We start from the raw sequence: 26,123 nt of genomic DNA on the forward strand, positions 1-26,123 counted from the left end.
ATTCCAAAGGACTGATTTAATGATAAGTGCAACTTTCTTCGTAACGTGAAAGGCAGTTATGAAATGGAGAATCTCTTACCTACTAAGATTTGGCAATATTATGCTACAAGTAATGTTTAATAAAGAAAAATGAAATCTTTGGAAAATGATCATCTCTTTTTTTACTGTAAAGTTGGCAAAACAGTTTTTAAAAAGGGAAAGTGTGTTACACTTAAACCAGCTATATCTTGAAAGTTAAAAGAAAAAAGAAGAACTAAACATAGTGCTAGCCATCTTATCATGAGGTTTTTATCTCTGAAACTATAGTAAAACTGTCTCAAATGCACATATTAAAATTGCCAAACTTAGGCATTTGACAAGGGCTAACTTCCTGTTGTTAAAAACTGTGCCAGCAACGAAGAGTCTAGGGTATTTTAAGGCTTATGTCCAACTGAACTATTTCATTTGCTTAATTTAAACCTTTGTGTCGTATCCTTCCACTAAGAGTTCAAAAATGTATTGTCAGATGAAAAGATAGTAAAATGTTGCACCTTAACTAGTCATAAATTCAATCTAAAATCAATACAATAATATTTTTTTATTTTAACTTTTTCTGTAGGCGATTCTTCTTGTTTTTGTGAAACTATGGTTTAATGAAAAGTTGGGTACTTAATACAAGGTGTTCATCTCAAGCACACATACAGAAAACTCAGGCATTAAAATATCATTTGTACATTCTTCTGAATATTATAGTTTTGTTAATTCTCACCAATATAAATATATTCTTACCAAAAAACTGAATAATTTTTTAAAATGGGAGTTTATATAGAAACATTCCAGAAATTAACTGATTCATTTATATTACTTAATATAAAAATTGAAAACCCTGTGGCACCAAATTTTGTTACATGAGAAATTGATGATAATATTTTGAAGTCTTTATAAACTGTAATTTTCAAGTGCAGAAAACACATAAAGTTCTATAGTAAACACATTTTCCAGGGAAAAAATTTTAATTCATTAAATTGGTTGCCTATAACTTCAATTTGTTATTAGGTACCTGTCATGGTACACTGGGGACAGCTCCACCTGTTATGATATAATCAATTGATTTCTCATGTATTTAAATAAACACATGCAAATATGTTTCATTTCTTAACAGAAGGATACTTAAGACTGTGCTAATTCAACCTGTGTTGGTGCTATAAGAGTCCAAGATATGCAGTAGGCAATTAGCAGCAGAATATGCCTGATAAAAAAACACTCACTTTTTTATTGATATAGTACGGGTCCAGGTCCTCCAGCGGCTCTGACACCATCCCTGGAGGGATGTCTCCATAAATAAATGGAAGGTTCTTTCCAGCTTCCAAGTCACTATTTGGCTTTGGGCCATTTTCGTCGTCATCTTTCTTGTCTGGTTTGGGATTCTTAGCCTTTTCTTCTGCAATGCGCCTTTCAATAGCCGCAAGAGATTCTCTGGTAAAGAAGTTGAAGCTGTCAGGTCCTGGTGGTACAAGCACTGTTTGCTCCATCTTGTCATCCTGCACATTTTAATCACCATTTACTTTTCATATGAAAGTCCTGAAACAGAAAAAGAATGCTAATATTTTAAGGTGATTAAGAGAAGATAATATTTATAAACTCTTACATTAAATATTAGAGTATTGAAGTTTTTATGTCTAATTAAATTGAAATGTAATTACTAAATATGAATTCTTTTTTTGTAGTAAGAACATTTAATATTGGATCTACCCTTTTAACAAAAATTGTAAGTGACAAGACAGTACTGTTAACTGTAGGTACAAAATTACACAGCAGATCTTTAGCACTTATCCCAGTTACTTCAGGAATGAAAAAGTCCCACTAATTTGTCTTAAGTGACAACTCTTCAGCAAACCCTGAATGTATTAGAGTCCTTGATATAACACCAGAACAGATGCACATCTGAAAAGCAGCAGCTCCCCATTTCTCCCTCCCCCAGGCCCTGGCAAATACCACTCTACTTTCTGCTTCTATGAGTTTGGTTTAACAGACATGTTTTCTATCTAGGATTTTGTTAAGTGTACCAACCATGTTTCCTCATTCTTGTGCTTTGCAAATATAGGAACTGTGCCATAAGTTAAGAAAGTGGTTCAAGTCTGGCCTTAATTAAAGTACATTAGGCTAAATACTATCATGTCCCTAATGGGCTATTCACTCTGTAAGACAATCAGATGAGAATGGAGCCCCATGGAGACAAGGGTTAGCTCATCAAGAAGATGAAGTGGAAAGGGATCCATCTCTAAGAGGATACAAAACCCCACCCTCCGGCCCCCACCAGTGGCTCCTGGCCAAGGGGGTCAGGACGGTTTGCTGCAACCAGATTTAAGGATCAGTCAAATAGCCATTGCTGTCCTGGTTGGGTCTTCATCTATTCTGAGTTTGAGACAACCAGAACTGTGACCTGCTCATGTCATCATCCATGCTGAGGCTGGCTTACTTGCACACACCCAGAAAGAGACAACTCAACACTGAACAAATGCCATTGATATGACTGAGGATGAAAGACTAGACTAGAAAGAAACTCCCAGATTGAGTCGTGGTGAAAGAAGGCAGCTAAAGATTCAGGAGACGGTGGTGTTCTATTACAGGAAAAAATAAGAAGAAAGAAGACAGGATACCACAAGTTCAAAAGGAATTGCACTATTTTTCTTCACTAAAGCAATAATAATATTCTTGCTGATACTATAGTCCTATAGTGCTAAACATATTATGAGAACCTGAGGCGAAACTCTCAACTCCAGAGAGCAGAGTCAGACCTGATGTGATGCCAGGGGCCAAATCCCAAATGTATTGTTTTCAGGCACATTTAATATGAGCTCAAATTTCATAGATACTACTGAGCCAAAACTTCCCAGAGCCTAAGCTACTGCCTGGACACAAGATTTTTTTTTTTGGACACTGCATTAACTCATTAAGGTCAGCAAGCTACAATCCAGTTAATTGCATCTTTGGTGTATATGAATTGCAATAATAAAATTGCAGCTATAACTATTCTGTGAAGAGTCCTATCGGAACCTCAAATTTCACTGAAGGAGGTTTCCACTGTTGTGAAGTTTGTGACCATATTTTTAAGTGAGTGACCGGAAAGAAGGGGGAATTCAAGTCTAAATTTTTACCTTCAGTTTATTGAGTTATCTAACAAACCTTTCAGAGCTTCTTACAATCTACCTGCAACCACTGAAAGAATACAAATTATTACATCAGTAAATTTAAATCAAAGGAAACTCTACTTCTCCAATAAGGCATCAAGAAAATAATGGCATTTACTTATTTGGAAATAAAAGTTTATGATAACAAATTGGTGCATTTTTCTCACAAGGAAGGTATTATGGCAGAGATGTATATATGGTTTTTATTTTTAACTAATTAATTTTTTGATACAAAAAATGTGTAAATGATATAAATTCAAACCATTTAACAAAAATACAGTATAAATTCTCCCTTCTAACATGTTGTCCAGCACTCAGTTCCTGTTCTCAAAGGTAACCACTGTTATTTGTTCCCAGCTATTTTTCTAAAAATGTAATAGGTATACACTAATCACATGAGTATACATACACATATTCTATTTAAAAACACACACAGAGAATCTTACCATATAAACTGTATTGCACTCTGCATTTTTCACTGAAATGTATTAGAGTTCATTCCTTTTTAGTTTTTATAGATTCAACTCTTCCTTTTTACCAGCTACATACTTTTCCATTCTTTGTATGTACCATAATTTATTGAATCGATTCCCTAGTCATGGGTATTCAGGTTGTTTCCGATCTTTTGCTATTCAAAGTAAAACTTCAGTGAATATATTTTATACACATACTTTAACATATATGTAGATTTGTTTATGGTATTAATTTCTAAAGGTAAATGTAGGAGTACAAAAAGTGAATCTTTAATTTTGATATGATTGCATAATTACTCTCTATGAAGCTGGCATCCGTTGACTCTCTTGACAGCAATGTCACATGGTGCTCGGTTCATCTACATCCCGCCACATAATGGTAACACAGTTTCCACACTTCCAATCTGACTGGGACAAAAGTGAAGTCATACCATAGTTTCAATTTGCACTTGTTTTATTATGAGAGAAGCTGAACTGTTTTTCTCCTCTGCTTAAGAGCTACATTTTCTTTTCTGTGACTGCCCATTTAAAGAACAACCCATGTTTTCATTTTATTTTCCTTTTTAATCTATAGCACTGTTTTAGATACAACATGAACCACACAATTTTGTGATGTGGGACCTTTTTAAAAAGTATATATTTTTGGCTTTATGATGTTTTTGTGCTATAGACTTAAAAATTTTAATTAAAAAATTCAAAATGTTAATGGGATGATTTTACCCTAATTCTTCTTTGGCTTCTAGATTTTGTGTCATGCTTAGGAAAGCAACCACATCCCTGGAGATACCAGAAGATCATATCATATATTGTGTTTTCTTGAACTTTTAAGATTGTTATGGTTTAATTTTATACATTTAATTGTGTAACCTATTTGCAATTTGTTTTCTCTGTTAAGTGAGGTAGAGATCCATTTTTTCCAGTTGTTCCAACATTTATTACTGAATAACTTTTCTCCACCAATACACAATGCTATATTCATAGTATGTTAAAATATTAATATATTTATTTATATGAACCCTAAAGTCAGCAATACACTTTACAAAGTAATCCCAGATGTATTTTAATTACAGATAAAAATCAACACTATCACTTAAAAATTTTCTGGAGATACACATCAATACAATTAGATATGAGCAATAATTGTACTTTAAATATGAGAATGAAGGAAGGAAAATTATAATTACTTGCATATATGGGATTATATGCCAAGAAAATTCAATAGAAACATCTAAAAAATACCCACAAGCAGTAAGACAATCAAGTTGTATAAGTTGAAAAGTAACATAAAAAACTCAATAAATGTACTTTACAGAAACAAGACATACTTAAAAATACAATGGAGGGAAGGGGAGAAAATGCAGACAATTGTAACTGAATAAAAATAAATAAATAAATTTTAAAAAAATACAATGGAAGAAAAATAGAAACTTTCTCACTAAGATGGAAACAAAGCAAGGATGTTCCCCTCACCACTCCTTTTCAACATCATCCAGGCAGTCCTGAATAACACAATGAGACAAGAAAAGGTACACACATTGAGAAGGATAAAATAAAAGTGTCTTTATAGCTGATGACATAATTGTCTATGTAGAAAATCCAAAAGAATGAAAAAAATTCCTAGAACTAATATGCATTTATAGCAAGGTTGCACGACACAATGTTAGTAAATAAAAGTCAACCACTTTCCTATATAACAACAGTGAACATGGAATTTGAAATTTAAAAAATCATTCAATTACTACCCTACAAAATTAAAAAGGTATAAATATAACAGATTATGTGCAAGGTCAATATGAGGAAAACTATAAAACTAATTTAAAGAATCAAAGAAGTACTATATGAATGCAGAGATACTTCCTGCTTAATATAGTGAGATGTGAGATCTTTCCAACTCAGTATCTATTGGTCTTCTGATGTATGGATCAATGCAATCTCAATGAAAATTCCTACAAGTTATTTTGTGAACATCAACAAACTGATTCTAAAGTTTATATGGAGAGACGAATAACCAAGAAACAGAGCTTCATGACTGACACTACCCCACTTCAAGACAAACCGCAGTAATGCTGTGGCTAGTGTGCTTCAGCTGGTTGGAGTGGTAAACCAAAAGGTCACAGGTTTGATTCCTGGTCAGAGCACATGTCTAAGTTGTGGGTTTGGTTCCCAGTCAGGGCACAGACAAGAAGCAACTGATTGATGTTTTTCTCTTACATCGATGTTTCTCTCCCTCCCTACCCCTCTCTTTAAAATTAATAAACATGTCCTCAGGTAAGGAGTAAAAAATACTTGTAAATGCACAAATAATTTTTAAAAAACCCACAATAATTAAGACAGCGTGGTATTAGCAAATTAATATACAAACAGAACAGAATAAAGAGACCAGAAATAGACCCACATAAATATATTCAACTTATCTTTGACAAAGGAACAGAGTCAATACAATAGAGCAAGCAGAGTCTTTTCCAACACATAGTGCAGAGCAAACTGGACCTCCACAAACACACACAAAAATATCTAGACACAGAACCTACTCCCTTCACAAAAATTACTCAAAATTGACCATAGACCTAAATGTAAAATGTAAAACTATAGAATTCCTAAGAAGTCAAATTAGGATAAAATTTAGATGATCTCTGGTTTGGCAATGACTTTTTAAATAAACACTGAAAACACAATCCATTAAAGGAATAATTGGTAAGCAAGATTTATGAAAATTAAAAAACATCTGCTCTGTGAAAGACAATATCAAGTAAGTAAAAAGACAATCCACAGAAAACATTTGCAAAAGCAAAGCTGATAAAGGACTCTTGCCCGGCTAATAGCTCAGTTGGTTAGAGCATCGTCCCGCTATGCCAAGATTGGGGCTTCCATCTCTAGTCAGGGCACATACAAGAAACAATGAATGTGCATAAATAAGTGAAACAATAACTCAATGTTTCTCTCTCTCTCTAAAATAATTTTAAAAAAAGAACTCTTAAACTCAACAATAAGAAAACAAGCACCTTGATTTATAAGTGAGCCAAAGTTCTCAAGAGATACCTCATCAAAGAAGACATACAGATGGTAAGTATATGAAAAGATGCTCCACATCATATGCCATCAAGGAAATGCAAATTAAAACAACAATGATACCACTACACACCTAGTTGAATGGCCAAAATCCAGAACAGTGACAACGCCACTTGCTGGCAAGGATGCGGCAGAACAGGAACTCTGATTCATTGCTATTGGGAATGCAATGCAGTCACTGAACGATACAGATACAGCCTCTTTGGAAGACAGTTTGGCAACTTCTCACAAAATAAAACTTACTCTTACCAACAACCCAGCAATTACCATCCTTGGTATTTACCAAAGTGAGCTGAAAACTTATGCCCACACAGAAACCTTCACACGAATGTGTATAACAGTTTTATTCATAATTGCTAAAATTGTAAGCCACCAAGATGTCCTCTAAGATAAATGGATCAGCAAACCGTGGTACATACAGGCAATAGAATATTATTTAGTGCTAAAAAGAAATGAGCTGTCAAGCTATGAAACAACATGGAGGAAACATAAATGCATATTACTAACGGAAAGAAGCCAATCAAACTGAAAGCCTACATACTGTATGATTCCAACTATACGACATTTTGAAAAAGGCAAAACTAGGGACAGTAAAAAGATCAGTGGTTGCCAGAGATTGGGGCCAGGGAAGGATGAATAGGTAAAGCACAGAGGACTTTTAGGGCAGTGAAAGTTTCCTGTACGATACTATAATGGGGGATACGATGTGTCATTACACATTTGTCCAAACCCACCGAATGCTCAATACCAGGAGTGGACTTTGAGTGATAATGATGTGCCATCATAGTTTCATCAGTCTAACAAATGTACCATTCCGGTGTGCACTGTTGATGCTCGACTGTGCTTTTGTGGGGGCTGGGCATATATAGGAACTGTGTAATTCCTACTCAGTTTGCTGGGAACCTAAAAAAAGTCTATTTCTTAAAATGCTTGCCTGAGGATACACTTATTGATTTTGGAGGGGAAGACTGTACATGTGAGAGGGAAATATCAATCAGTTCCCTCCCATAGGTGCCCCAACCCAGGACCAAAGCGGCAACCTAGGTATGTGCCCTGACCGGAATTCAACCCGCAACCTTGTAGTGTCCAACCAACCAAGCCACGTTGGCATAGGCTGAAAACATCTATTTAAAAGGGGAAATACAACTGATGAAAATTTCATGAATAAAATGTAAGAGGTTTTTAAAGTTTTGAATAAACTGAAAAATATACAAATGGATGAAAAGGCACATACTGTTTTTAGATAGAAATACAATATAATAAAGATAACAAATTTCTCTAAATTAGTGAACAATTTAAGTGCAGCTCCCACAAAAATAAGAAAATTTTAGAACTATACAAACTTATTTGAAACTACTTCATGTGGAAAATTAAACAAAAATAGCCAGAAAATTCTTAAACTCTGGTTTCAAATTCCTCTTTATTATAGAAGCTATGTAAGTCAAAGTGTTTAAAATTTCCAAGTGACAGATTTTCCTCCACTAATTGTTTATTTGTGTTTAGTTTTATTGCATTATAATCCAATAATGTAGTTTACCCCCTTTCTGTTTCTTGAAATGTATTGATATTTCCCTTTTGTCCTGACTGAAATTGTTTTTTTAAATGACTTTTCCAGAACAGAGAGCAAGAAGCTTTTTCTTTGTTTTAAAGATAAAGAATTCAATATATCTCAATTCAATTTACCTTCTTTCTAATCTTACTCAGACCTTCTATATCTGTACATATTTTTGTTCTACTTGATCTATTATGAGTTAAAAAAAGGTAAATTAAATTCTATTTTTAATGCATTTCTATCTGTTTTTGTAGTTCTTGTAATTTTCATTTTATGAATTTTAATGATATGTTATTTAGAGTGTAGATATTGCTTATGGTCAGGTCTTTGGCAAGAACTGAACCCTTTACTACTGTATGTAGCCCTTGCCTCGCTTTAATTTCTTTCCTCTAAAGACAACTTGCTACCATAAAATGACTCCTACCTTCTCATTTGCATTTATCTGGTATGGTTTAGTCCATCCATTGGGCTTCCTCCTTTCTATTTCACTGCTTTAGTGCTTTCATATATATGTGTGTACACATGCATAGACTCAGCATTTACATACAGGTATATTTAAAGTATATACGACAATTGTGGCCAATCTGTGCCTCTCAAAGGGAGTGCCACATTGGAGGTCATTGTCCATGAAGTTGTGCAGATGGAACAGAAACACTTTACCAAAAGCCTTCCTCTTCTCCAGAAACAGTTCATTTGAGAAAGCCTTCTACGCAAATCTTCCTAATCACTGGCTATCTATGCCAACTGGCAAAGTAAATAAGATAAAGTAAAAAGTAAGTAAGATAAATAAGATGGGTAGAAGAATTTTACACTGACAGATATGATCACTTCAAACACAAGTATATAAATAAAATGATAAACTAATTGAGACACTGGAATTACATTTATATGTGAACAATTTAATCCATATTATAATGATATCATACCAAGGTTAACAAAAGTGTTTCTCAGCTCTAAGTATGCCTTATATTCAAATGGTATTAAAAATAAACCTTATATTATATTACATATAGGAATAAAAAATTAAACATAATAACCTATTACACAAATTTACTTACAGAATATCTAAAAACTGTCAAATACAATTATTTTTCAGTAACATTATAGAAAAAATTCTAAATTATATTTGAAACCCGTACATACTTTGCTGAAAACTACAGAAATAAATTACAAGTTTTCCATTTACACCTGAAAGGGAATCCCACTCTTTAGTGTAAAAATTTGTAACTAACACATCAAATGGTCCTAGTTTATGAAAGAATACCACATTAGATATGGGATAAAGGAACCTGACAGAATCTGTAGTTTTACATACATCTTTCTCTTCACATGAGAACCAGCTTTTAAATATGTATTTGACTGCCAGAGGAGCCCTGGCTTCTTTCAAAAGAGATAAAACAACACAACTTTCTTGGTGAGAGAAGACTTCAGAGAGGACATATTTTAATGATGAATAATGACAAGCATTTAGATAAAATAAAAAAGAAAACATAGAGAGAGAGGGAGAAAAAGAGAGAGGGGGAGAGAGAGAGAGGGAGGGAAAGGGAGAGAGAGAGAGAGAGAGAGAGAGAGAGAGAGAGAGAGAGAGAGAGAGGCACTAAGTAACCATGGCTAGAAATAAAAAAATAACAGGAAGTATATGTTAACAGAGCAAATCTGAAAGATTAGAAAAAATACCGGGTGTAGTATACTGGACAATTGAAAAATGGAAGAATTTTTTCCAAAATACAAGCAAAACTAAAGTAGAAATGAATTATATAAGAACTCCTAAAGAAAAAAAAGTCCAAAGAAAATAAATGGAAGCCAAAGGCTGTGGTAAAAAAGGCTGTAAAAAAAAAGTAGAATTTGTGAGTGGAAAAAAATAGCAAAGTGTGACCAAAGTTACTTAGTGTGGATGAAAGAAAAGAATTAGTGGGGAAAATTTATTGGAATGTACAAATAATAACTGAAAGAAACGATAGAATCTGGTGAAGTCAAACTGCTATAAGAAAGGAAGAACTAAATCAGTTCCTCCTAAATCAGCATTAGAATGGTGTTTTAGTTATAATGTACATTCTTGGGAGGGCTTTGTAAGATCAAAAAGTCACTAATGATAATATTCTGAATATTTCTAACATTTTCCTAATTCATTACATATATTATTATAATACTCTGTAATACTCTGAATGTGTTTGTTTTTGTTTGTTTCTGGATATTTCACATCCCCTTTTTGCAGAGATTACACAAGTATTGCATCTAGCACAGCCAGAAGACTGTTCTGAGGTGGCCGGGAGAGCAGTACAGTTTTGGTTATCTTCATAGTGCAGATGGAGACGCTTCATTTAACCTAGAGTTAACTCAGAGGCCTCACAGTTCAGGCTGCTTTGGGCATCTGTCGTTTTACACCCAAATAGAAATACCTGTAATAGCTTAGAATGGAGCATTTCATTTTCACTGTGGCATTTTACACAAGTCTTAATCTTACAAATGTTTCTGTACTTGATGAAATTCCACCTTTTATGTTAATTACTATGCTATTTCCTTGGGGAGCATAATGACCACTCAGGCCTGGGTGGGTCGGTCTGCCTAACTCTGGAGTTTGGTTAACAGCCCCTGTGGGTTTTCACACTAAGCCACACTCTCCAAACCTACTTTTATGAGGTTATAAGATGATACTGTTACTTATCTGTCTTAGTCTTCTGTTTTATTTTTGTCTGTGTTCAGAATCCATGTGAGAAGGAGAGATGGATTCCCTCCTTCTTAAGAGACTTCCAACATCCTAAACTTTGCATTCTGATGCCATTGTGATTTAGGAGGGCAATAATATTTTTGAGTCATTTTTCGTGGGATATTTTTTGTTTTGTTTTGTTTAACAAAGTGTTCAAATTCCATGTTGTTTTTAAAGTATAAAAATAATTCCATTCTCTACCCCCTTCTCCCAACAATGCTGAGACAAATCTCTAATCTTTTCTTTTTTAAAAAAAATTTTATTGTTGTTCAATTATAATTGTCCCGATTCTGCACCTCCCATTACTCTCTCCTGTCCTGCCCAAACCCCTTCTCCCACATTCAATCCTCCCCCCACCCCCTTGTCCTTGTCCATTTGGTCCTTTATACATGTTACTTGATGACCCTTACCCTTCTTTCACTTGTTATCCCCCTCCCCCCGCCCCTCTGGTCACTGTCAGTTTGTTCTTTATTTCCATGTCTCTGGTTCTATTTTGCTCATTTGTTTGCAATTCTCTCATCATTTCATTCAAGCTTTTATTGTTGCCATTATGACCTATTAAGATCATTGCTCTTATTTTATGCCTTATATGACCCTGCAAGAAATTTACAAGGAAAAAATCAATTAACTAATTAATGAGTGAACTAAATATACTGTCTTAGGTTGTCACAGGCTGTGGCTTTTAAGTGTGTCCTTACTGACAAGAGTTTGTAATGCAAGAGTATTCTGATTCAGAAGTGGAACCGGCATTAGAGTTTTCAACATGGGCTTTCAGGATCAGAAGACTTAGTTCGCCTCAACCTCTGAACTTCTGAAATGTTAAGTGAATTGTTTTAAGAAAATCAAAGTAAATCATAAAATCAAAATAGCAAACATTGAAAGAAAAGTAATATAACATCGAATCCATCCCTTTCGTTTAACTGAAAAGAAAGTGAATCAAACAAAGTAAATTAGACATTTCTTTGTTTAGAATGTGTGTACTTCCTACTTCCCAAATAAATATGTGATTTGTCCAGGGCCACACAGTCATTAATGATAGAAGTGGAATCAGAACTTTTATTTCCTGATTCCCAAACCAGAGCTTTCCAATTTCTAATAATTCTGAAAAAATTTTTAAATACTTAAGTGATTTTAAATAAAATATATGCAAATATAACACAAATAGCCATATTAAACTAGTATGCACTCAATGAATTATATTCCTGGGAGAAACACAAAGCAAATCTAGTAAATGAAGTATCTGGGCAGAAATAGAGACTATCTTTAAAAATCTGAATAAAGAATCCCGAGTTATCAATTCAGAAGAACTTATGCACCCCAATGTTCATAGCAGCACTATTTACAATAGCCAAGTGCTGGAAACAGCCTGAGAGCCCATCAGTGAATGAGTGGATCAAAAAACTGTGGTACATTTACACAATGGAATAGTACACAGCAGAGAGAAAGAAGGAACTCCTACCCTTCATGACAGTGTGGATGGAACTGGAGAATATTACATGAAGTGAAATAAGCCAGTTCGTGAAAGACAAACACCATGTGATCTCACCTATAAGAGGAATCTCATGAACAAAATAAACTAACAAACAAAATAGTACCACTGGCATAGAAACACCAGACAGACTGTAAGTGACCAGGGGGGAGCAGGGTGGGGGATAATGGTGGAAACCAGGGGAAGGGACTACTCAAAGAACGTGTATGAATGACCCACGCACATGGACAGCATTGTGGAAAATGACTGTGGAGCAGGGTAGGGGATGAGTGGGGGAGAGCAATGGTGGAAAAAGTGGGACAACTGTAACAGAATAACAATAAGAAAAGATTAAAAATTACACAACACCATTAGTTGCACTCTCATAAAAAATAAGATCTCAGTAACAGGAGACAAAAAATGCTTATAATATTTAAATTTAGATATTGTATTATGCAGGTTTGAAACCTAATGAACTATATTTCCACAATCTATATTTTACTTCTAAAACTTTAAAAAATTTTGCCAAACCTGGTTATTTCTAGTTATCAACTGAGCAGATCAGATTACATAATTCACCTGCCCCCACTTAAACTCCCCCTAAATTTCCTAACACTAAAGTTAGGAAATTTACAATATTCTTGTATCTTCACCACCTTCTATCATATAATTTGAGGTGGGGAAAATTCATATATCTGAAATTCTATCTTTAAAAGGGTTTGATTTTCATGCTGAGGAGAAAACAGAGACCCCTGCCAGAACAGCTACCAGCTCCTTGAAGAGTCTCTTTACTCTCCTGGGGACATAAACCATCTGGGGACAGCAATTCGTGGAGAAGTATTTGTGTTGATTTTGTGGTGTTTCTGTCGCCCACTTTACAAAAGACTGTGACTGCCAACAATAATAAAAATAACTAGGTACAATGTTATTCTTACAGTCGTGATCTCACATAACTTTTTTTAACAACCAAGAAAAAAATTGCTTTACATAGATTTTCTCAAGCCTAAGAAATACTGTTTTATGAATTTCTTTCTAGAAATAATTTAGTTTGATATGTTTATGATAAAACTCTTTATTTCATTTAGTTTTTCATAGTATCAATATTTAATATAATAATTAGGGATTAACTAAACAACATATTTCATACATGTATTTAAAACTTTTACATTCTTTATTAACTTTATTATCCACCCCTAAATTTCCATATTATATTCAGATTTCAATTAAAATAGGACTAGGTATCTAACATATATCTATATCTACATTTGTGTATTTTAAAACTATTTTTAGGACATCCTAATAATAAATACAATCTATGAAATTCACTCAATCCACTACTGCCTTTGCCAATCCAATATCAATAAACTACTTTGTTCAAATTGAATACACAATTAATTACTCTGCTGAATAGATGGTCTATACTTCACATACTAATGCAAAGTTAATACAAAGAGTATGACAAAAGGTACTGTATGGTAAACTAAAATAAAGCACTGCATTCTAGGCATGTTCGGAATCAAGAAATATGTAACATATTACTTTTTTAGTAATAACATTATACAATTTGGGGCATGCATTTTGCCTCACTGTATAAGTGTTGAATTAAATTTTTAGAAAAACAAAATAGAACCTAGTGTTCCAGTCATATCAGTTGAAGATAACATTGAATATGATCTTAGTTTGGGAGTATTTGATGAATTTAAAAAAGTTACTCAAATCAGTTCCATAACGTGCTTGACCATGCATATGGCGTTGTAGCCCACGATCTTATGCTCTTGCTCCACACAGGACTTTCCTACACAAATGTAGTTCTTGTTCAAAACAATTAATTTATTGATTTCTTCTTTAAAAAAGACAAAGAAGTGTGTATGTGGGAGAGAGAGAGACATTAATTAGTTCTTCCACTTATTTATGCATTCATCGGTTGATTCGCGGATGGGCCCTGACTGGGGATAGAACCTGTGACCTGGGCATATTGGGATGATACTCTACCCAACTGAGCTACCTGGCCAGGGCCACAAATTTAGTTATCATAGATATTATCATGACTTTAATCCTAATTTTCTTTGCTCTATGGTAAATTTTGTTTGGCAAAATAATTCATTGGGTCCAGTCTTATATGCAATTCTGATTTTCAGATTATGCCTTTATTACAACATCAGTTTGTATCCCAAACTCCAGAAACCACTCAGCCCAGTAAGGCATATCTTAACAACATATTTATGAATAAAAATGTTGCTTTGACAGTATGAAGTACTAAAATGTACATGCCCTACACTTAGACTGAAGCCATGGCCATTAGAAAGTCATTATGCAGTGGCATTGTTTACTGCAATATAAATTTGTGTGTGCTCTTTTTATATTTTTTCCTTTATCAGCTCAAGCAATTTGAATTCTTGGGTCTTTAATACCTCAGGAATTTTAGTAGAGTAGTAAAGGGAAGCTGCTTAAAGTCTACGCTTCTCCCTCTTAGTAAAATCTTAAATGCATTAGGGATATGATGTTAGAGTTTCAGAGAAGGGAGACTGGGGATACTGCTGCAATGGCTAAGTAACGAGAGCCTGTAGATGGTGAGGGAGATGGCAGTGCTCTAGGCAGGAAATAAAATCTCAGAGTGGTTGGTGGCTGGGAGGCTAGATCCTTGACAGCGAGGATCTTAGTCTTACTCAAAACTCCTATACACCAAGCACTGCACATAGGTCTTAAGGACTTGAAGCAGTTAAAGGGGCACCTTGGTGGCATTCAAGTGTGATACATGAGGTCTGTCCAGAAGGTATCCAGCCATGTAATGTGAAAAATAGAGACATTTATTGAAGAAGATACAAGAAACGTTGTACATAGGACAATGACGCCTCAGTCCCCTTCAAAGTAGGCACCTTGGGACCTCACTCAGTTCTCCCAATCACCATCAGCTGCCCCGTCATATTTTCCTGAATCTCATCGACAGTCTGAAATCTCTTCCCTTTCAAAGATGATTTTCATTTTGGGAAAACCCAGAAGTTTCAGGGTGCCAAAACTGGGCTTTCAGGGGACTGAGTCACCTGGGTGATTTGATGTTCGGCCAAAAAACTCTGCAGGAAACATGATACATGAGCAGGTGCATTGTCGTGATGAAGCTGCCAATCACCAGTTGCCCAAAGCTGCGGCCTTCTGAATCATCTGAATGGTTTCCACAGAGGAATGTTCAAGCTTAACACAAACTTTGATGGAGATTTGTTGCTCTACTTGCCCAGTTATGTTGAATGCGATGGCCACACAGTACACACGCTCACTGAATGGTGTCTACCACCCCCACTGACTAGTACAGTGAGGTGGTTGTTATTTATGCATGCACATTCCAGTATGCTCTCCTTGGCTGCCACGTTACATTGATGTCACACAAACCATTTTCACTGTATTACCAATGGCTGGACTTTTCCCAGTCAGACCTTGTATGCTCAATCATTTGCTCCCAGGAAAGGATTGGTACATCTCCAGCAGCTGCCATGCGGCTTGCATGCTCTCCTGGTAGGCGGGGTTCCTGGAATGTACATCCTTGCCCCGTTGTCGTTTGACTACGTGACATGCTTTGGCCACTGGAAGAACACAGTCTTCAGTCCAACAGAAACTTTCAAGGCAATGTTGTGGTGCCACCCAGTCTCTTGTTCCTTTCCCTCTGCCCTGAGAATGGCATGTGTCAAAAGAGGCTGCTCCTTCAGCCTGGGTCCTGGAACAAGAAGACATGTGGAACAGAGCCACCAGAGCCAAAGGGCAGCCACTAACCGGTTTGTAAACCGCTGAGACTTCGGGGTAGTTTAACACAGTGAAGCTAACTAACCTGTCAGCTAAAGCCACCAATCAATGACCAGATAAGTAAACTGATTAAACAAATAATAAGAAAACATACTTTCTCTTAAACATTTAACTGAAATTCAGTTGTGCTATACTTATTAGGTTCTGCCTTTAGTTCTGCCATGAAGAACATGGTATCATTAGGATGGTTTTTTCCATACAGGGAAGACAATCATACAAAGTAGGAGGATCATGGCTAGCCCACCTTATAAACCTTGTGAAAATCAGGATCTTTTCTTGGTAATCATACTCAGAATAATTTAAGGGAATTGCTTTGACAACCATGATTAGTTTGTATGAAGAACACGGTAACAGTCTTATTATAAACAAGTTATTGCTCTGGCTGTTTGATGTGGCTCAGTAGATTGAGTGCTGGCTTGTGAACCGAAAGGTGGCTTGTTCGATTTATCAGACAGGGCATGTGCCTGGGTTGCAAGCCAGGTCCCCAGTTGGGGGCATGTAAGAACCAACTGATTGATGTTTCCTTCCCTTCCCCTCTCTCTAAAAAGAGATAAATAAAACATTTAAAAGGAAATTAAAAAAACAAGTTATTTATGTCAAATTCTTTAGTAAAGAACTCTTCCATGTTAGAAACTAATATTATTTTGGTGGGTGTCAGAAATTTGGGAGGATATAAAGAGCAGAAATCTAATTGCTCACGGCCGTGTCTGCGGTTGCAGCTTTTGAGAACCTGAGTGGAAGTGAAAGGCACTAAAAGCTGAAAGTAGGCTTCACAGGCCTGTTCAGCTAGGAGTGAGGGAAGCACTGCCTAAATTCAGGGTGTATTTGTCAGGTTTGGAGCAAAGTGGATTATGTGGAGAGCAGAATGTGCGGTGGCCAGTCCTGTTCATCACTCTTCCCTTCCTCACTGCTCATCTCTTCTCTCCTGGGAAGAAAGAAATTCTCCTTTCTTTTCTCCTGAGAGAAAATTTCTCTCTGGAGTCTCCATTTCTTTCCTTTTCCTCAGCCCCTATCTCACCGCCATTGCTCATCTTCCCCACAATCCCCATCCTCCCACTGCATTTGTAGAAATGTCAGGAGTCCACTCGATTATTTTTTGTAAACCACTGTCTAAAAGTAATTTAATATAGACCCCACAAAGATACAGCCAGAATGAATGCCACTACTCCTTCTGCCCTCTCTCTGCAATGCGAGTCATTTGTGCCAGCAGGGCTGGTAAAGGTGGGAGTTGTGTGGCTATAAGTAGCAGCCAAGCCAGCGGAAATAGTGCTAGAGTCAGCATTTGTCCTTTTAGTGCTGTGGGAGTAACAGGAGGGAAAAAAGCAGGCTTACTTGTTACAATTTCCCTTGAAGAAAAAAGCAGCCAGCAGCTGCATTTCATGTATGATTATCTAACGACTACCCTGTACACCTGAGACTCACACAAAATAATATCAAATGTAAACTGTAATCAAAAAATAAAATTGAGAAAAAGAACATAGGCTAGGAAAAAAAGGAGATGCTAAGAGAAAATTGGTAACATTCCCCCTCTGCAACCATCCACCTTGATAACCATTTTGGTGAAATAATGTAATCAGTGTGTAAACCCTTTCAGGACTCCTGGCACGCACGACTAGACTTCGTTCCTGAGAACAACACAGCACCTCTCTTTCGCAGCATCTGTACTGCATGTCTAGGCATTACTGTTCTTAAGGTCTCAGTTATTGTTTTTAAGGCTTTCGCCCTTCACTCTTGTGAGTGTTGCCTGGACAATTCAGGGTGCAAAATACTGTTGCCCACAGGTCTGGGTTAAAGTCACCCTCTAGCTGCTACAGTTCTATCTGGACTGAGAGCCCACCAACTGATGGTTACCGCGGGCATGCATAGAGCAGTCACTGCCAGATGTCTAGCGTGTCTGTACAGCAGATCCTTAGTCCGGTCTCTTCCTGTCTGGGAAGTGTACGGGTCCTTCATACATCAGCGTTCATTACTTTAAAGAGACCGCTGCTTACTTCTTTAACTTACTGCGCAGGGTCAAAGTGGGTCACGTAAGTTAGGCTGAGAGTCTCTGATTTCTTTTTTTGGTGAAAAGAGGTAGAGTATGGGGTTGGGTAAGAACTGTTCATTTCAGTGGAGGGACACCTGTAGATGAACTATTTTCAGTGGGAATTTTCTGACAAAATTATCCAAATGCCAAGGAGCGACTGACTAAAAGGCTGGAATGAGGATCGAGTGTAAGGTAGTAGTGCCAGAGAAAACTCACTTACTCCAGAATTATTCTTGAAGACAAGCTTAAATAATGAGGAGAAATCAGTGGTGCTATTTATTTTTCGAAAATGCATAATGGTAAATGTTAAAACCAGTGGCAAGCAGATTTTGACAAATGGTGGAGATATCACAATAAACTAATGAAACTATCCAATTTCACATTTGAAAAGAGAATCATTTTCTTTGGGGCGTAAGTAGCTGTGGTTATTTGAGTCAATAAAGGACTAGTCTGCAGTAAAGCTAGAGGAAGAACACCATTTACAAAGGTTAAATGAGTTCTGTATTTGCGTGTCCTATGACTGGGTCATAGAACCCATAGTACGGGCTGTCTCTCCAGGTAAAAAAGCTTCCTTTCTAAGTAGTGGAGATACGTTTTCACTGCCATCTATACACACAGTATCCAGATGAATGCTTGTGGTTAGAAACTCAATATGTTACCATGAAACAAACCAAACTCCTACTTTGACTTCCTTAGCTCCCTGTCTGATGGACTAAAGGAACACTATATGGAAAAAAAAAACACATTTACTTAACATAACAACAACCTTGCTGATGATAATGTTTCCTGTGAACTTTAGTGTATAACTAAAGCAGTATTCTCAGATAAAATATGGAAGTCTTTTTCCCCCCAGCATTTAAAGCTCTGTCTTTCTGCTACCTAGGAAGTACACTGAACTTGTAAAAACTCTATCAACCCACCTCTGAAGTCAAAAAAGCAGCTGTGTTATCCTAGTTCCATTTCAAAAGACTCAGAACAGTTCCTGGCCCAACAGAAACAATAAATATTTCTTGACAGAATGAAAGGTAGAGGGATGGCTAGACAGAGCTCTTTAGGAATACTAGGTTTGTCTGGGAAAAGTCCGGCCGTTGTTAATATAATGAGAACAATTTAGCGTCACTGATGTAAACTGGCAGCCGAGGAGAGCAGACTGGAATGCACACGCATGAACAACGACAACTTCACTGTACTAGTCAGTGGGGGCAGTAGACGCCATAGAGTGAGCATGTGTACTGTGTGGCTGTCACATTCAAAATGACTGAGAGAGTAGAACAACTACTCTGCATCAGATTTTGCATTAATCTTGAACATGCCTCCACAGAAACTATTTGGATGATTCAGAAGGCTGCAGCTATGGGCAACTGGTGATGGGCAGCTTCATCATGACAATGTGCCTGCTTATGCCTCACATCTCGTGCAGAGTTTTTTGGTAAAACCCCCAGACAGCCCAGATTTGATGCCCAGTGACTTCTGGATTTCTCCAAAATTGAAATCACCTTTGAAAGGGAAGAGATTTCAGACTGTTGATGAGATTCAGGAAAATAAGATGGGGTAGCTGGTGGTGATTGGGAGAAGTGTGTGAGGTCCCAAGGTGCCTACGTTGAAGGGGACTGAGGCATCATTGTCCTATGTACACTGTTTCTTGTATCATTTATCTTCTTCAATAAATGTCTCTATTTTTCATATTATGTGGACAGACCTCATATGTGTTTAGGTTGCTTGAATTTTAATCTACCAACTGATTTGTTGCTAAAGTTACTGAAGCCACAGTTCATTTTTTTTGAAGGCACATCTGGAGGAAATGAAAAATGAAATGGCAGGGCAAATTAGGTTAACTAATTTCATTATGGCTTCAATATTGGTAAATAATCATGTTTTTATCCACAACATTGGCTTCCCTTTCTCAACAGAAATCTCATATAGACAGTTCTGAAAAGCCAGTTCTTGGCATGGATGATATCTGTTTGCTCACATGTGAGTTGGTCAGGTTTGTTTTATTATAAAAATTATCAATGTAAGGCTATCCTCCAAGGATTGGGTGTGCATCTTTCCACACCCATGACTTTTTTCCTTTTTTGACTGTATCACTTCACTCTTCACTCAGTAGGTCCTCTACACGCAGATTTCACAGCAAAAGAGAAACTGTTAAACCTGAACAGTCATATATAACAAAAGAAAAATGCTCTTAAACATCTGTGTACATGATAAACCTATAGACAGTCTTGAGAGATAAGGCCATTACATTTCTCCTTTAGTCTTAGCGGTGATCCAATAAATTCCTAGCAACAGCCAGAAGATAAATGGGAGTTGGCTACATTTAGCTTTCCTTAAACACAGGCCAGCCATAAACACGTCCCTAGTCACCACAGTCGACAGGTTACACAGTTGACCCTTGAACAACACAGGTTTAACTGCTCGGATCCACTTATACGCTGATTCTTTGGTCAATGTAATACAGTATATAATACATACAACATATAAAGTGTGTGTTAATCAAGCGTTTCTTAGCAAGGCTTCCTGTCAGCAGCAGGCTATTAGTAAAGTTTTGGGGGAGTCAGAAGCTACACATGGATTTTTGACTGTAGGGGGCAGTTGGTACACCCAACCCCACGTTATTCAAGGGGCAGCTGTACTGTCTTGACTACTCACTGGGCACAAGACGGACTTTTCTGGTATAAAATGTAACTATGTTGTACATATGACATAGTTTCAAACCTTTTTTTTTTTTTTACCCCCCATAACACGCAAAAGAGTAGTATGCACTTGACAGGCCCTCTAAATATTTTGGGTAATTGGACAATTGTTAATTAAGATTCATACTCAAAGCAAAATCTCCCAAACTATTATAAATTCCAAAATCTAATCTTTTATATTATCTATTAGTTTATTCATATTGATATTTGTTACGCTTAATCAAATAATCCAAGTTTAAGATTTCATTTTCCTAAGATTTGTGTTTAAAATAACACAATTTAGTCAAATTACTCAAACTACAACTACATTCTACTTCAGTTACTAGCAGCTTATTGACCACAAGCTGCATGAACCGGCTGCAGGCCGTGTGAGCTAAACTGCATTATATTTTTATTTTTTGTCCACTCTCGAACACTGAGTTTTATGCGAAGGCACTAAACTGACCACCTCACGGGGGAAGGAGCACAAGGCAGAGGTTCACGGCTACATACTGAGCAGTAGCGAGATGCTGCAGGGAGTTGGAGAGAAACCATTTCTTTCCGGGTGGCACTGCTTTCAGCTGAGACAAAAAAGAAGTTTTCCTTTCCTTTCATTGTTTTAAAGCCCACATAAGAAATCTAACATTCACCCCTTGAAATACTGGCTACAAGAATTTATTTACCTTGGGACATTGTTTAGCAAGTTTTATAAATTAGAGACATAGCACTTTTAAATATTTTAACCTATCTAATAACCAAAGCAGAAGGACCGTAGAGGAGGGACTTGGATGCTGCCGATTTGAAGAATGAAATGAGTGCTAAATTTATTGTATGCTTTATTTAGTCTGAGGTTCGTTTCGAGCTTAGAAACAGGGCTATGAAAGCATCAGGGACTAAACAGCACTGGTGGAGACCTTAACTGAGCTGCAGAGCAGGGGCTGACTGTCCTGTTACATTTGCAGGCATTACTCAGCACTCTGGACAGTTTCACAAACTGACAAATCTTGCCAGCTGCATAAGCAAGTCAAGACCCTTTTTACTGCTGCTCCATTATTTGTTTTTCCGCCAAAGAGGAAGGAGAAAAGACAACTTCAGCATTAAGGAAAAGGCAAATCGTGCAAATACTCAATACGAACTAAATCAACTCAGTCATTTGAGTCCCCTATTCTCCTCCAACTCCCCTAGAAATATATGCATAATTACATTTGAGAACCAAAATGTGTGTCTCACTGTGTCTGATAAATGTTTCTTTAAATGAATGAATGAACGAGTGAATGAATTCATAATCAATGGCTTATCCGAGGCCACCTGCTCAGTGCACAGGTCATAAGATAGCAACATCACTTCTCTCCCATCTTATTCTAACACGCATGTTATCACCAAATGAAGAGAACTAAAACATATAGCCACAATAAAATTTTCAGAGTTCATTCAGATAAAAACTCTCCTTTCTCTGAAATCCAAGAGTGTGCCCTGACTGATGTGGCTCAGTTGGTTGGATGATGTCCACAAAGGAAAAGGTCACCAGTTTGATTCTTGGTCAGGGTATACACCTGGGTTGCAGGTTTGATCCCCAGTCAAGGCACATATGAAAGGCAACCAACTGATGTTTCTCTCTCACATCAATATTTCTTTCCCTCTCTTTCTCCTTCCCTTCTACTCTCTCTAAAAGTAAATAAATAAAATCTTAAAAGAAAAGAAATCCAAGAATGTGACAAAATTGTAATTAAGTGTAGATTTTTATATTTGTGAACTAAAATTATATAGCATATAGCTTGTTGATATTCTAATAAACACTGAACTTTGAGGATAGAAACCACTGCACTCATAAAAATCATCTGGGAAGCTCTTTGAAAATGCATAGTCTAAGGTCCCACCCCAAGAGTTGGTTTTAGAGCTCTGAAGTTGGGCCCACAATCTGTCCAGGTGATTGGGACATAGGGCCTGTACTTTGCCAATGGGCAGAATTTGAGAAACAGTGGTATAGACGAATGGACTGAGTGAAGCACCCTTAACAAATATCAAAAACAAGCTTTTGGTACCTAAGGAATTTAGTTAATTCATGCAAGTATCAGTTTGTTGATCAAAGATAAATTGATGATTTCATTCATTTAAATGTCAGAAGGGATTGTTTTTGACCCAGAGATTTATTTTCTTAATCATGAAAGTTTGGTGGTACAATCACTACATTTAAACGAGAATATCTCAGATCAATTTTTGGTTCTAATTCTTAATAAAATCGTGACAGTAAAATAGCTTCTTGATCTCTCTCAGCTTCAATTCTATCATTTATAAAATATGAATGATTGAACACACTTTAGGCGCTTCCCAACCTCCATATATTTGTGGAAATTGTGCCCCATGTGTAACTCATGCTGAGAGGTGAACCCAGAAAACCATGTGTGTATCCCTCACATTCCCATCCTTCCCATGCACAGAGCCCAACAGGTTAAATGAGGACACACCACAGGGAAACCAATCCCTAAGCTTAACTGAGCCAAGACCATTCTCTTTCTGGAGAATATTTACACTGGAGTAAGACTGAGTCAGAATGTTGTGGGAACCTGAACTGAGTGATCTAAAGTTGAGGCTGGGAAAGCGATATCTAGCCATGAGCAAGCAGAGGACACCAGCCAAAACAGAAAGAGAGATAAGCAGAAACAGAAAGTAAGAGTGCAACCACTGAGAAAAAGTGGGCTATTCTGATCTGGCTCTTGACTTCTCATTTCCAGTTCAGGCTCTTCATGGCTTAGCTGCGTTTTGGTCAATGGGATTTCCGATTGTATTCTTACAGTACATAACCCATTTTACTTATACTGGCTTGAGTGTCTTTTTATTTCTTGAAATTTGGTCAGTGTTCCCTGGTCAAAATTTAAAAAAATATAAAAAGGCTTTGTTCATAAAGGTTCTTAAATTTTAACTGCCTGACTTCCAGAGGAAGAAATGGAGTTTCAAGAGAGTTAAGCATCACAGATGAGCGCACTAGCCCCACCCAGAGAGTTTGTGGGAAGTTTGACAATTGAATTTGGGTCTATTGTTCCACAGTAAAGCGCTCTTTTTTAAGACCAGAAATTCAGGCAGTAAGGCTGGTATTTTACTTGAAATATTTACTGTCCATACATGTATTCTCACTGAGAAATAGAGTCATCTAGTTTTTCATAACAGTAGTCTAAAAGAATCCTTCTGGGACAAATCTTCCTCAAAAATGGTTGTTAATATAATTTCAAGCATGTGGACAAATATTTAGTTGAAATCTCAGAGTTCTATTTTAGAAAGGATAGAAAAAAATTGTTACCAGAAAAAAAAAGGCAGCCATTATTATTGCACCTTAAACATTACAAAGAGTGACGTTTGGAGAATGACTGATTTTGAGGAGAATGGTATACTGACGGGTCTGTCAGATGCAACCTATACATGGATGCTCTGACTGCTTAATGAGTTTAGTGGTTGAAAGTGTTCTTTTAAGTGATCAATTTAGATGTTGTATAATATCTGCCAGAGAGAACCAGTTTTAGTGCAGCTGACACTAAGTTGTGCTCATAATATCAAATTGTGCCAAATTTATTTTCCACATAAAGTCACAGCTTTACATGTTATATAATCTTTTGGCAGAACTAAGGACAAACATTCAGAATATGGCACTTCAAAATTCAAAGAATCTTGGTATAAAAATATCTAGTGTTTTAGATGTTTCAAAGTGGGGCCAGAAAAGAAGTTGGATATGGTAAGAATACCAGAATTTTCTATTCAGTTGGCATAGGCATACAGTTGCTAGGCATATAATGCAGTAGAATGGAATTTAACAAATGATAAAAAAATCATTCAATACCAATCAGCCAATCAATCAATCACCACAGTACCTATTAAACTGCAACTATGCTAAGTTACATACTAGAGGATGTAAGGCCATCAGAGACCTGTGGTGTGCTCCCTTTAATAACCAGCTTTCCTGTGCAGACAATGGTCTGTGTAACCCACCATGATCCCCCACCCTGTCCCTTTAGGGGTTAGAAGTGCAAAGCTAAACTCAAGATCCAACAAAATTCACTTTTATACTTCAGCACCTAGCAACAACTTCACCATGCTTTTTGTTTTTTATCATTTTGATTTATATTGCATTAGATGTTGTAATTCAGATCAAATCATTTTTGGAAGTAGAAAAGGAATAAACCAAATGAAGCTTTCCCTTGCTACAATATGTGCCCATTGCCAGTGACTTACCTTTCTAGAGATAAAAGAGGCAGTCACGTACTCTCCTTGAGACAAACCTGCATATACTTAAAGGTAGGTACTGTCTCCCTTTGTTTTCTCTTTACCCAAACGAAAAGTTTTCAGTCCAGTATCATAAATGCTATATAATTATTTGCATTGTTCATTTACTCCTTTCTGATTTCTTCCCAATGTGACTAATCTGCTTAGACACTCCAATAGAAAAATGGTAATAAAGTAGCACAAAATGATGCCTGACTTTTGCATACATTTCCCTTAGTACAAATTATTGTCATCTTGTAATAGGATATCTTTTTTATTTAGCCTGTGTCTTTATACAAATCAATTTGACATTTGTAAAAAAGGATTGAAACAATAAAATTGATCTTTGCATGTACAAATACCCTATGATCCTTCTATTCTTCCTGCAATTGACCAGAAACAACATATTTATTGACTTCCTGTTGAACACAAGGGCCTTGTTGATTCCACCAACTTGACTAGGTTTTCCGCTATTTTGTTATTTCTATAATGTTTTTTGTTTAAAATATACCATACTTTGTCTGAACTTTACACACTAGAGTCTCTCTTGGCTTAACGAACCAGTTTCTAACGGTTTCAAGGTGAGTCTGCTTCCTACATCCCTCAGAGCTATTACTATCATTTCCCACACACCACTTAAACTTTTACTGTCCATTTCAACACCTAGATCAGTAAAAAGTTATTCAACAGTAATATTCTCTGGATGGATTTCAATACAGTATAATTGATATGTTTCTCCAGGATGTCATGAAATCATTGTTAACCATTCTGAATCACTCGAACATTACCCTGACAGCAATGTGACTCAGACCAATGTTTGCAGGAAGTCAAGTTCAGAGCTATTCTAAAGATTACAAGAATCTATAATGCCCACTCCAGCTTTTGTTGTATACTGAATACAGGCCTTATGCACATTCATACCATAATCTTTTTTAAAAGTATA

The 26,123-nt window shown here is 36.4% G+C and overlaps 1 protein-coding gene across 1 annotated transcript in view; it reads right to left on the reverse strand.

Moving 5' to 3' along the window:
* LOC112322245 (sodium channel protein type 1 subunit alpha) overlaps positions 1 to 26,123 on the reverse strand; it is a 113,887-nt gene that overhangs the window by 66,510 nt on the left and 21,254 nt on the right. Inside the window, exon 3 of the mRNA XM_024579844.3 lies at positions 1,248 to 1,560. Coding sequence (XP_024435612.2) covers positions 1,248 to 1,511 — 264 coding nt within the window. The 5' untranslated portion in view covers positions 1,512 to 1,560. The remainder of the gene's footprint in view (positions 1 to 1,247; positions 1,561 to 26,123) is intronic.

Source organism: Desmodus rotundus, chromosome 2, assembly GCF_022682495.2.
Source record: "Desmodus rotundus isolate HL8 chromosome 2, HLdesRot8A.1, whole genome shotgun sequence".
NCBI lineage: Eukaryota > Metazoa > Chordata > Mammalia > Chiroptera > Phyllostomidae > Desmodus > Desmodus rotundus.